The sequence below is a fragment of the Pyrus communis genome, chromosome 9 (assembly GCF_041283825.1).
Source record: "Pyrus communis isolate YQ-2024b chromosome 9, ASM4128382v1, whole genome shotgun sequence".
Classification (NCBI taxonomy): Eukaryota; Viridiplantae; Streptophyta; class Magnoliopsida; order Rosales; family Rosaceae; genus Pyrus; species Pyrus communis.
Window position 1 is genome coordinate 11,987,501 of NC_142573.1, and position 13,632 is coordinate 12,001,132.

Sequence of the window (13,632 nt, forward strand, 5' to 3'; positions counted from 1 at the left end):
TGATTTTGATTAGTTTCAAATTATTTAACTTTTTTTATTTATGAAAACAATCAAACTGACCAATATAATTCAAGTCGGTCGGTTTAATGCCCACCTCTCTCGTGAGCACGTATAGGCAGTCTATAAAAATCAAAGGAGGACGATGCTCCCTTTCTTTTTCTTTTTCTGAAAATGTAAAAGTGAGAATAACAAAACAGCCAAACCAGTCAGTCAATTCAAAATCATCCAACATAAAAAAATTAAAAAAAATCCAGTTATCCAACATAATAATAATGGGCTCAAAAGGCATATGCTCGGGCAATGCCCCTGCGAGTTTCGGCACAATTCGACCGTATCTTTGTCTGATGGGTAAAACTTTTGCTTCTTTTCATCGAAGTTTTTCGATGAATACAACTGTCATCCTTATTATTGCGCATGAGTACAGATGCTCTTCGAATCTAAAAAAAATTAAGTTTAAAGATCAAATAATTCGAATTGTTGAAATTTAATCTAACGATTAAAAATAAAAAACTCTTCTAAAAAATATAATAATTATAACCAATGGATCAATTTCAATGATCCTATACCCAGCTTTTTTAGATCCTTAAAGATATGTACTCCTTGCATATTGCTCATACCTTCAGACTTCTCAAAGAGTGTATACTAAAAGCCAGGCCCGGCCCAAACCGAGTGTAAACAGTGCCTCCATTCAGGGCCCAAATTTGATTAGGGCATCAAAATTATTTGTAGTAGCAGATATATAGGTTTATAAAATAAAAATGGGAAAGCATGTAATTTACTTTTGCAACCGAGACAGAGAGAGACAATGCATAGCTTTGAGTCTTCTTCGCGACACTACCACCTGGCCACGATCGCCCATCGGTCGACCCAACGGTCCCAAGCCTAACCCAAGCATTCCCTCCGACCAAATGGTCCATGTATGAGAGTCCCGACTCCCGATCCCGCTGACCAAACGACAAAATCTCTCTCCTCCGACCGCAAAACCACCCCTCCCATACGGTGTATTTTTTTTATTCAAGTAATATATTATAGGTGTGAGGGTCTAGCTCCATCCCCTCCCCGCTAGATTCAACTGGGTCCAGAACTCCTATAGTTTTTTTTTTTTTTAAATATATGTTCGTTGAAAAAAAATAATACACATGTTGAGCGCTCGATCCGGGCATTAAAAATCTCATGGTGCCCCTGCTAAAAGCCCACGTTGTATTGAGAGAAGTTTAGGTACCTACATCTCATATATATTTTTAGGATAAATTTTTGGGGGTGATGGAAATACACACCTTAGTGCAGATGGTGTTCCTTTTCAATTCACTGACGTCATCTGCCCCACTAAGGCCAAATAGTTTTATCTTTTATAGAATAATCAATAAATAAATTTTTTATTTAAAAAACAAAAAAAAAAAAAAAAAAACCTCATTCTCGAGGCCCTTCGCTAACCTTCTAATCATTCCCCTCCAATTCCTCTCAGCCCCCGACATCCACAATTGCCGCCCGGTGTTCTAGCCCATCGTGTTGTCATCCCCTTATCATCCCACCTTTCTCTTGGTGATCAAGAACCGGCGTCTTCAAATCATGATGATGAAGCAACATGATAGAAGAAGATGATGGTGCCAAATTGAGATTTTAGTTGTGTGATGGAGGCTGGAGCTTTCTTGGGTGTTCATGGTGGTGGGCGTGACATGGTTGTTAGGTGGAGGACAGAAATTTTAGTGCAAGTGCTGGTGACCGTTTAGTCAGAAATGCTTGGTTTTTGGTGTGCAATACCAGGACGGCGGAGGGAGATGGAAGAGAGAGAGAGGCACCGGTACTATGTTAAATAAATATTAAGTTTTTTTAATTGCTTTAAAGATGGGCTAGACTGTTTGTATAAATTCCACCTTAAATGCACAGATGTCAATACCTGATTGGTGAAACTCCAAGTCAGCAAGAGTTCCCGTCACCCCCAAATATTTCTCTATTTTTAGATTGACTTCACTTAAATATGGTCACTCTTGTCTCCTTACTATGGGGAGGAGGATTAAACTTAGGTTAAAACACACTAATCTAACCAACTTAACTACGCCGATGCCAAAGTCTATATTTTGCACTGTTGTCAATGAAAATGCTTTTTAGAATAGACCATTTGTCATTTCAATACATGGCTATGAATGTCAAAAAAATGACGAGCAATTTAAAGCCAAATGATCTCACGAAGATTTCTCATATACTTTTTAAGACAAGCAATAGAAATAAAATAAAAGCCAGGAGTTCCTCTCATTTTGATAGATCTGGGTGTCCTTAGGCTTAAGGACACTTAGATCTACCAGAGTAAAACCCATAATACTTATAAGAGAAGCAATAGAGATGGAATAAAACTCAGCAAGTCTAAAAATAGAGAAATTTTTGGGGGTAATGAGAGTTTCATTTGTTTTAATTTTTTCGAGCAGACGATTGTTGATTTGCAACTTTCATTTGTTAGCAAGAGCATGTTATGGGGTAATGAAAGTTTCACAGTTCCACCCGTTTGGGCGTAGTCCACATTAAATATGAGAATTTAACCCTTAATTTTGCAAGCCCTCATTCAAATATCATATTTACGAGAACACCAGCGATTTTAACACTCCTCATGCAAAAAAAATTTAAAATATTCTGTTCAAAATGTAAATGGCTGAAAGAGGAGTCTCAAATCTCTACTTTTAAAAATTCACTCAAGTAAAAAATCAGACCAGTAGTACTCACTACTACTATTTATCTTTTTTGAGAAGAATTACTTGTCTTGTTGGCCAAGTTATCATTGCTTCTGAAAGCTTCATTATTATTAGGATACAACACAAACAATAACAATTGAACAAAACAAAAGCTTATGGATGGAAAAGAAAAATTAAAATGTTACAATGAAGAAAAGAAAAAACCTAAAGCAATTAATTAACCAGTGCCACCAAGAACACCCTTGAGCTTCTTGATTGTAGCAAGGTCGAGGAAAGTGGTCTGCGCCACCAATTCCGAAGGCAAGTCATTGGCGAAAAGGGCAAAGTCAAGGATTTGGAGGCCGGGGCTTGCGCTACTGAAGCTAACAAAAGCATTGGAATGTATTTTTGCAACATTCACTTGGAAATGCAGCAACCCTTGTGGGAAAACCATGACCTCTCCTTTGTGAAGAGTTTTCAAGTAAACCGTGTTGGCAGACGAAACAAACCCGGCTTTGATAATACCCCTCGTCACAACGAGAATCTCCGAAGCTCCGGGGTGTGTATGGAATGGGATAACACCACTTGGTGCTAAATCTAGCCTTGCCATAGAGATTCCAAGGCCATTGACTCCTGGGAACTGGGCAACAAATGCCGGGGTCACGGCGGCGCTTATTATGTTGGTGGTGTTTCCACCTTTGGCCAGGCCAGAGAACACAAAGTCATTGACAGTGACCATAGCAGGAATCTTGCAGGTGTAGCCTGAAGGGCTGTCTGGGCCTTTCAGATCTGCCACACAGAAGTCATTGACAGAGGCATTGGAGGTGGAGGATGAGAGGAAAATGAGAGAAAAGAGGAAGAGGATTTGCCACCGAGGCATTTTCAGAAACAGTTCAGGGAAGTGATGAGTGATTGTGTGGAATTTTTGATGGTTTGGTTAGGGTTTTATACAGGTTTGTGCATAAAGGGATTGGGCATGCCCATGCAGGACACAACTGACTGATGAAGAAAAGAGAGCCACATTTTTGTTGGGCTGATTGGGTTACTTAGTGATGAGATTCCCTTCCTTCATTGCATGGGCAGAAATAAAACAGGATGTCACTTTTGGCGGTTAGCAATAGAGGGTGACTTTTGGAGTAGCATGGGTTTTTCCTCTCTGTCAAACAACTTGCATGCACAACTACATAGTGGATAATGGAGAATTTGAAACCTAAAACATGAGTAGCATATTAGCAAAAGTTGCCACAAAAAGAAATTTATTTGGCATGTTCCATTAACTATCACAACAAGGGACTAATGATAAAGGTGGTGATCATATAGAGCAGGGCCATACCTTTTGTCTATTGACCAATTTACATTTACGTTTAAAGATTCAATAATATAAGAGATATCAACTTATTACATCAATGGATGCGAAAGTTTCTTATTTAGTTTCGTAATGGTTCATGTTTAACAAAAAATAAATGAAACATTGTGGCATCAGTTGGTTTCTTAAAAGTTGGTTTTTGTTAAGAGAAAATCTCTCATGCAACTAGGATTTAGTACGGTGACGTCACTGTCCAAGAAGAGCTTGCAACATCTTCAAAATGTGCAGTATCCGTCCAATCAGCAATTGACATGTGGTAAATTAATGACATAAAAGAATCTCACGTCCTGGGAGGTACATCAATATATTTTGACCTTTCATAGCATAATGTCTAAATTATTAGACCAATATTCCTTGATCATATATAAACAACCAATACGAAGCAATCTTTCATTATCAATTTGAAGGCTTAATTGAGAAGTTATCGGTGGGCTAAAATCACTAAGCATGCATTAGTAGAGTTGAAGATATTGGTGAGGAATGAGGAACTTTCTTGTTGTGGTCCAAATGGCCTTAGGATAGCACGTGGGAAGAGAGAAGGAAAGTGCATAAGCAGACAGTTTGACAGCTAAAATATTCAAGTGTACACCCATGCAAGTCTTGGGGGTATGTGCTCTCAACTCTCTCCTTCAAATGGCAACCATGGATTTCATGTGTGGACTATACTCATTGCCTTCAAGCTAAGATTTCATCGAGATTTTTAAGAACTGGAAAGTTCAAGGAGATTTTTAAGAGGAATTACACTGAAAACATTATTGAAAACACTAAGGACATTGGAAAAACATTCAAACATTCGCGTTGACGGAGACTCCTTAGAATGTCAAGATACTTACTGAAAACATTAGAGACATTGGAAGAACTTTCAAATTTATTTTCTGGACGTACATTTTTAGGAAGACAAATTTTTGTTGCATATGGTATTACAAATTCTGGACATCCCGTGAATGGAGTTTATATTTGGGAAAGAACTATCCTAGTGTTGCTTGGAACATTCTCTCTTCAATTGAACTAAATAAGGAACCGTAAGAGATTTCTCTCTTTAATTTTTTATTTCTCTCTTTAATTTTTTTTTTTTTTTGGATTTATTTACATTAGGGGGATAAATTGGTTCAAATCACTATCCACGAGATCCCAACTTAAGATCTATCATTTATAAATAGAAAAAAATAATAATACTAGACCGTAATATTAAGTGACAAGTTTCTCTCTTTGACTGATTTATTTTCTTTTAGACTATTTGCATTTTTAGTTTTGTGTGGAAAAATATCAAATACTAATCGAAAATAAAACAAAGAATTGGTCCCAATCAACAAGACCATCCCACTTATAGCCCAATATTTCAAAGGAACAAAGGCCCAAAAAAACAAACGATACCCCAACATGAAATTGCGTACTACAATGTTCAGTTGATGTTTAACGGACCATTTTGATGTAGATATTTTGTTTTTTTTAGTAAATCGATATTTTTATACAAAAGGGATGGGAAGTTTGGCTAAGCCACACAATGAGTAGCCTAATTTAGTATCGAATTCGCTATCCACGAGATTCAAATATAAGACTTCTCACTTCCAAATAAAAAGGAATACCATTTTTTACATCTGGAAAAAAACAAAAAAAAAAACTATTTTTTACGAATTTATTTAAGTCTAAGATAACAGACTCTTAAAATCTTGCAAAAGAAAATCTTGTTAATTTATGTATTATTAATTTCAATATATTTCAAAAGAGAAAAGAAAAACCAATAAAATTTCTATAAAAACAAAAATCCCATGGTATGTAAAAAGCTAACTGCACATTATGTGTAACCCTAAAAGAAATTAAGTACCTAAAATCCTTTAACCTTTTAGTGTCATTTCAAATTGGTTTCAACATTTTTAAACATTCTAAACAAGTACTAAACCTATTGAAAATGTCATATCCGTTAGTCCCAGTTAATTTTCTCAACATAGATTATATTCAAAACTCACCAATTAAGTATATCATGGTCAACATTAATATTACAATTGATTATATAATATGGAACCCAATGATCAAATAGGTATTCAAATGAATCTAAAATGGATCCAAATTGAAATTACAATAGGAGGGCAATCTTCTCACAAAGAAGAAGGTTAAGAATTCATATAGGGTTTCAAGGAACTTGTCTCTGCTCATGTGATTTCCTTATTCATCGATTCTCGGCTGATAAAGCTTCAAGTTCTTCTTTGTGGGTGATGAAGATGGTGGTGGCTGCATCATGACAGTCCATATTATTTTAGCAACCACCATGACCTTCTTCTTGATGTTGGCCGCTTGAGTTGTAGGGCAGAGTTAGTGGTTTAGTATTGGGTTTGGAGGTGATGGCATAAGGGGGTGGTGGTGACCATTAGTTGGTGGAGGCTATGCTTTCATGACCTTCTATTGATTTTGAAGACAAAGTAAGCCCTTGTTAATTTAACAGATTTTTAATTGGAGCTTAGCGGATATGACATTTTCAATAGGTAGAGTAGCTGTTTAGAATGTTTAAAATGGTTGAGAACAATTTGAAATGACACTAAATGATTGGGGGGTTGTAGGTACTTAAATCAATTATTGAAATAATGACTTGTATTTATTTTAAGAAAAGAACAACGAGACAGACTAGATCTTTTTCCATGAATCAAATTTAGTTCACATTTTTGAAAGAAAAAAAATTGAAGTCTTAGAAAACAGTTTTCATGAAATTAGGAACTTTTTCGTTTTTAACAAACGATATTATCTACACTAAGGAGGAGGGGGAGTGTGTTAAGCCTCACAATGGGCTCACAAATATGATTCAAACTTTAGATCTCAGTATTAATAATAATAACGCTCTTATTTTCTTTAAAATTCATATCATATATTGTGTTGGAACTTAAGAAAAGAACATGGGTACATATAAACTAATTTAATCAAAATTTAGAGTGCTTTAATAAAAAACTATAAACCAACTAATGTTTAATTAATAAAATGTAGAATTTTAGAGATCGAATCTAATTATCTCTTTAATTATATTCTTCTTCATTTGTAATTGAGATGCCTTGATTTCAACTTCCATATATATCTAATTATGGTTGACCTATTGTGTAGCTTAGTACACATTCGCCTTTCCCAATATAGTTGTGTCAAAATACTTGAAGGCTTGATGCAATAGATCTCGTTTGGTGTCAAATGCAAGTCATGTAGTTAGACTGTGAATTAAGGACATTAATTAGGTTGAATTATGTCTCGAATGTGTAGTTCAAATTCATTGTCCGGCAACACTATACTCTCCTTTATATAGTATTGGAAAATATAAAGGAAAATATTTTAGAGATTGATTAATTATGGAGATGGTTTTATTTGACTTGGTCTATGTTTTCTTGTTTTGTGGACAAATAATTGTTTTGATTTATTTCCTAGCATTGCTCCTTTGTATTCTTATAAGTACCTCCTTACAGAGAAGAATAAAGTATTGAAGTTTTGTTTGAGAATTGTGAGATTGTAGAGAATTCTTAAATTTATCCTAAACATTTTATTTTCAACTTATAGTTCATACATGGTGTATAAAGTGGTCTAAATAGTATCTGTAAAAGAATTATAATATTGAACAATGTTGATGCTAGTATTATGGTCTTGTTATAAGCTTCTCTACTTGCGAGTAGGAGATCTTAAGTTCGATGACGAGTTTGATATTAAGTTATTGTTAGCCTATTATATGGATGCCCACCTTCAACTATTCTATAAAAAGAAATTAAACAATACACAGAAAACAAGATATTCATTCCGGGTGCGTTTGTTGCACCGGACTATCTCAAACTGGACTAACTTTAGAGATTAGTAAAGCCTTTGGTGTAGTGTCGGATTAAAAAGCAAGATAACTAACAAATTCTAATATTATATTATTTAATTCATATATATTAATATTTTATCATTAATTCTCTCCTTTTCATTTTTTTCTTAAAACTCTTCGCCTTTCTTGAAAACTAATTCGACAATTTGAGATAAATATCATAATAAACTCTTAATTCCATTGAAAGCAACAATTGTAGATCCCCCAAATCAAAGCCAATTCTGAAAAATATCTTCCTCTCTTTTAAAGGCAACTTAGCATCTCAGCCACTGCTCCCGTTTTCATCATCGGTATCCCAACATCTAAGTTGGCGTTCTCATCTTCATATTCCTTCCTCACCCACAATTGGGTTCACAAAGATCCCGCCCTTTGGGGATATAGGTTTCAATGGTGGTGATGCAGGTTTGCCGTCAATTGTGCGAAGCAGATGAGTTGAGGCAACAGACACGGGACTACTTTAATAAGTTGTCCAGTCCAGTCTAGTTCAAGTTAGCGAGGGTAAACAAACACGCCCTCAGTGTTTAACTATTGATTTCTCCTATGTTGTTGTATTTGGTGTAAACTTTTAAAACTAAATTGAGGTATTTTTGTTTCTTTTAATACATTGATATCTACATTAAATGGTATAAAAAAAAAATTATCAATTTCGTCATTAGACCAACTCTAACCCTTGGAGTAAGTCCTATAATTTCCCTTATATTCCCCCCTCCCCCTAATTCCATTCCAACCCTAGTTCTAAAATGTAGTTAAGTGCTAGAACACAAACCAAGGCTAGATTCTGACCAAAAAATAGGCCAAAGAAACCGGTGGGCCCCACAAGTGAGATGGAAGTTGGCACATGAAGGCCAGACGCTAGGCCCATACGCGTACACTCAACCTACACGCGAAGCCCAGCATTCGGCATGGCCCTACCCACGTTAGCATGTTGGCCACTTGCATCAGAAATTAATTAGCCTTAATGGTTAGTTTTTTGATCCAATGGCTTGAATCAACTAGGCTGTTTGTCTGCCTTACGTAAAAGCCTCTTTAAGTCTTCACGATTTGGCTTTCGGAGGTATGTGGCTCCATATATGACTTCAATTGCCTTATAGAAGCGCTTGAGGTTCTCAATAACAGTACTCTCCGCAAGTTGACAATATTGATCAGTTGAGTCTGCAGAGCACCCATTAGCTAGCATCCGAAATGCAGGTGTGAGCTTCTGATGAGGTGATAAACTTTGTCAGCCTACGACATTTATCTTCCTTCCAAAGTAGTGGTCATGATGGATAACTGCACTCAAAATGCTTTCAAAAAGCTCTTTCTTCATCCGATACCGTCTCCGAAAATCATGAGGATAATATCTCTGATGTTCGATGAAATAATTTTTCATCATCCGATCATGACATTTTTCTCTATCACGCTGCACAAATGAATGCCCTGTAACAGAACCACAATAGCTAGATTCGGCATGGTGCTCATATTGCATAAGTGACTTTGCAAATTCGGCTTCTTCGTTGTTCATTTATGCATCTGCAGTTGCAAGGCTTGCTTAGTATTATGTCATCTGTATTGCCAAGCTACGCCTTCTTCTATCACCCATTGATGAGATATTGATGATTTTGAGGAAACAAAACACTATGAAAGTTGGATGATTGGTGAATATGTTGTGTGATGGTTAGATATTCAACCTATGCTTATATAGAGAATGATTGCAAGTTTGCGTTTCATGTGTGTAGGTTTGTGTTTCATGTGTTTTGTATGTATTTGGTATGTGTTTCATGTGTGTCATGTATTTCACATTTTTGGTGTGTTATACATCTTTATCATGTGTTTTGTTTGTGCTTCATATGTGTTTTGTGTGTCTTGTGTGTTTCATGTATTTTATGTTTATACATCTCTATCATGTGTTTCATATTCTTCCATAGTGTTTCAAGAGTTTTATGTGTCGATTTAGTGATTTTTCAATATTTATCAGAATTAAATATTTTTACGTTAAAATGTTAATAAAATTAATTTAGGATGGTCTACATAATTTTTTTTAAGTTAATTTAAAAAAAAGTTAGCCTAAATTCATTCTTTAATAATCTGGTGCTAAAATTTAAGGCTAGAAGGTCGGAGTAGAAAATCTGTTTGTTGATTAAAACCTATATTTTCTAGGTTAAAAATTTTAGGTTTTACTTTCAGTGTTGGAGATGGTCTTAACAAGATTCAAATTTAAAGCATCCTTACAAGTATTAAAAATTATCACTATATCATACTATTAAATTACAAAATGGAATTGTTCTAAACATCAAATAAAGGGCTTCAGTTTACTATCCTCAAGTTTTGTGATTTTTAACATTTGATACATGAAGTTTTTTTTGTCTCAAAATCATACATAAAGTGTTAATTTTGGAACAGTCTCATACATCCGTTAGTCTGGCTGTTAAGTCACCTGTTAACTGATGACGTGGCGCCCTTGTAGACAGTGATTAGGTGCCACGTGTCATTATGGGTCCATGTGAAAATTAAAAACCCAAAAAAAAAAAAATAATTAAACAAAACCCCCCTTCTTCCACCCGACCCTCCATCTCCTCCAATCTCCATAACCACCAGCGCACCATCCCTCTTCCCCGACACCTTCCCCTTATCCTCCACTCTCTTCACATCCTTTACCATCAGAAAAACGCACAGCTTTACCCCCAAAACCTAGCTCTCAACTTTCCTCCACTTCCTCTCTCTTTTCTTCTCTACCCAATATACAACAAGTTCAAAATATAAGGGGGGTGTATGATAGGAACATATTTAGGCGACTTACTTAGCTTGTTTTCGTGCATTTATATTGTTAATTCCTAGTTATTGTAGTAGTTTAAGCCATTTTCGTGTGTTTTTAGGTTCATATGGCTAAGGAAGCAAAAAGATGCATTTTGGAGCATTTTAGAGCAAAATTGGGCTTGGAATGGATAGCATATGCTTGGAGCCAAAGTGTTGGACGAATTTGAAGGCTTTGTATGCACTTTGGACATAAAACAAAGGGCCTAGCTCAATCAAACAATCCTTTGAGCCATGCAAAACCTCTAGCCCAATCAAACAATCCATCAAAGCCATGCAAAACCAACTTTCACACACACTTCACATAAACAACAATCCATTGCCGTGCCTTCCTCAACCATTTCAGCCACATTCTTCCACTTCCCACTTCATCATTGCACCACATATTCCCTCTTTAATCCACATGCATCTTTAATCATTCACTCACATGCTTGCCCATGATGTAATTCAGCCACATGCACCCAAAAGAACTTCATTGCCGTGCATCACACATAAATTCCAGCTTCCCATTCCATCATTGCACCACATCCCATTCCATTTTCCAGCTTTTCTCCTTCTCTTTGCAGCCACACTTCCACATGCATTCCCTCTTTTCCTAGCTGTTTTTCCATCATTATTCCAACCTAGCAACATCCCTTTAATCATTCAGCCACATTCATCTCCAAAAGAACTTCATTGCCGTGCACATCACCATGCAATTCCAGCATTCCACCAAGTTTTCCTAGCTGTTTTTCACATGCATTCATTCATAATCATTCACTCACCTTGCAGCCACATTTCCACCCACCTCCTAGCTGTTATGTTCCCTCTTATTTACCTATAAATAAGCATCCATTGCAGCCACAATTCATTCATTCCATTCACAACACAAAACACAACACAAACACAACCTTGTGCCGTGCATCACCTTCCATTTCTGCACCATTTCTTCTCCTTCATTGCAGCCACCCCAACCATTCCCCACTCCATTCCACATACATCTAAAGCCCTAAACATTTCCTTAGACCTTGTGCTACAACAACGAGGAAGAGAAGAGGACCTAAACGTTCATACAATTCAAGTTTGAGTTGTTGGAATGTTTAGGTGTTTCTTTGATTTCAATGTTTAATTTCAATACTCTTTGTTTTGTACAAATGAGGAATGGAAGAGAAGAGTGCCTAAACGTTCATACAATTCAAGTTTGAGTTGTTGGAATGTTTAGGTGTTTCTTTGATTTCAATGTTATGAGGAACTAAACCCCCTTTAGCTAGGGGGTGATTCGAAACTATGTTTATGTTTGCAATATGAATTGATTAACTTTGGTTGGAATTTCATAAGTTGTGGATTCAATTTGTTTAACCGATTGATTGATAACTTATTTATGTATGTTTATTGAGAATGCGCGCTTAATTTTCATACATGAATATGACGCTAGAATATAAGTGAGTTTCACCTAATCGTTATGAACTTATATTCACAAGTAGTGGAGGTTACTTATAAACAATCGCGTTAAATGAATTCTTGGCACGAGTTTCATGCTCATTATAGTAACGAATGCCTCGTCAACACTTATAGTTTTCATAATGCTTAATGATCTTTGATTGTATCTTTATTGTGCTTTTCACGTAAAGGACTTTTGGAGAATGTTGTGAATTGCTTTGCGCAAACCCATCCAATTCATTAACTTAAGGAAAACTTGACGGTTAATTTAAGCTGACCTAATTAACCCGGGGTATTGAGTTTCATAACTTATCGAAGGACCAACTGAAAATCAATCTTGTATGCAAGTGTAACATGTGTGGAGAAGAACCCCTTGGCTATTCCATCATCCATATTTTCATCACATTCATCTTTACAATTTGCCCTTAATTATATTCTGTCCATTTAATTTAATATCGTCCAAACACATTTCCCCCATATTTCGTTGAGTCTTAATCATTCGTATTTGTTTTATTTTTGTGTCTTTAAGCATTTGGAGTCATAAACACTTTCAAATTCGTCTAAATCAAGTTCTAGTTTCTGTTTGAGTCAATTTGATTGTTTTAGGCAGTTTGAGTATTTCAAAGCTATTCTGAGTCATAGTAGTCTTGTTAAGAGTCTTTACATTTAGTTTTTGTATTTTCAAGTCAATTCAAAATAGATTAGCACCCCTAGTTAATCCCCGGTTAGAACGATCCCTACTTACATCATTACTACAATTGTCACAAATAAGGTTTAATTTGTGTGCGTATAAATCTCGCATCAGTGTAGTCAAACTTGGATTTGAAAGGATTTTAAAAGACTTTGAAATATTAGTGTAGTCAATTAAAAGATTTTAAAGTATTTTATAATCCATTCAAATCTAAATATAGTAAATTAAAGGATTTTAGAATCCTTTAAAATCTAGGTGTAGTCAATTAAAAGATTTTAAAGGATTTTAAAATCCATCCAAATCTAAGCGTATTCAAAAAATTAAGATTTTAAAGGATTTCAATAAGTTGTGGATTTTGTAAGATTTGAGAGCCAAAAATATATACAACCAATACAAAAAAGAATTAAACCTCACCCCCTAGCATTTCAAATCCTTCCACCGCAATCCATTCAAATTCTTTAAAAATTCATATAAATTTTGTAGGAATCTTTAATCTTCTTTAATCCTATCAAATCTATCACTTTTAAAATATTTTAAAATCCTTTAAATCTTAGTTTGACTACATCCTCCTAAATACACACAAAAACCCAGAATTCAACTCATCCACTATATATAGTCACACTTTTTGCAAGTAGCAAAAACCCACAATTTCAGAAACCCAAACCCTAAAATCTTCAATCTTCCACCAAAGTAAGTTAAATTCAGCACATTAAATCTTCAAAAATGCCAGTTCTTCAACATAGAATGCAAACTCTCAATGCTAACAACAATACCCACAAATTCAAAACAAAAAAAAACTCCAATTTCCAAGTCCAAACCTTTTTGCAGAATCTGCAGAATGTTGAGTACCATGAAGACAAAGCACCTCTTTTAA

The 13,632-nt window shown here is 35.4% G+C and overlaps 1 protein-coding gene across 1 annotated transcript; it reads right to left on the bottom strand.

The window, feature by feature from the left end:
- Positions 1–2,747: 2,747 nt before the first annotated feature.
- LOC137740941 (auxin-binding protein ABP19a) lies at positions 2,748–3,646 on the bottom strand. The gene has a single exon (XM_068480747.2). It carries the CDS (start codon positions 3,541–3,543, stop codon positions 2,902–2,904), a length of 642 nt encoding a protein of 213 aa, XP_068336848.2. The 5' UTR covers positions 3,544–3,646; the 3' UTR covers positions 2,748–2,901.
- Positions 3,647–13,632: the final 9,986 nt, after the last annotated feature.

Bases quoted from the DNA above. Each gene is read 5' to 3' on its own strand.
- LOC137740941 (XM_068480747.2), bottom strand. From the start codon at position 3,543: ATGCCTCGGTGGCAAATCCTCTTCCTCTTTTCTCTCATTTTCCTCTCA.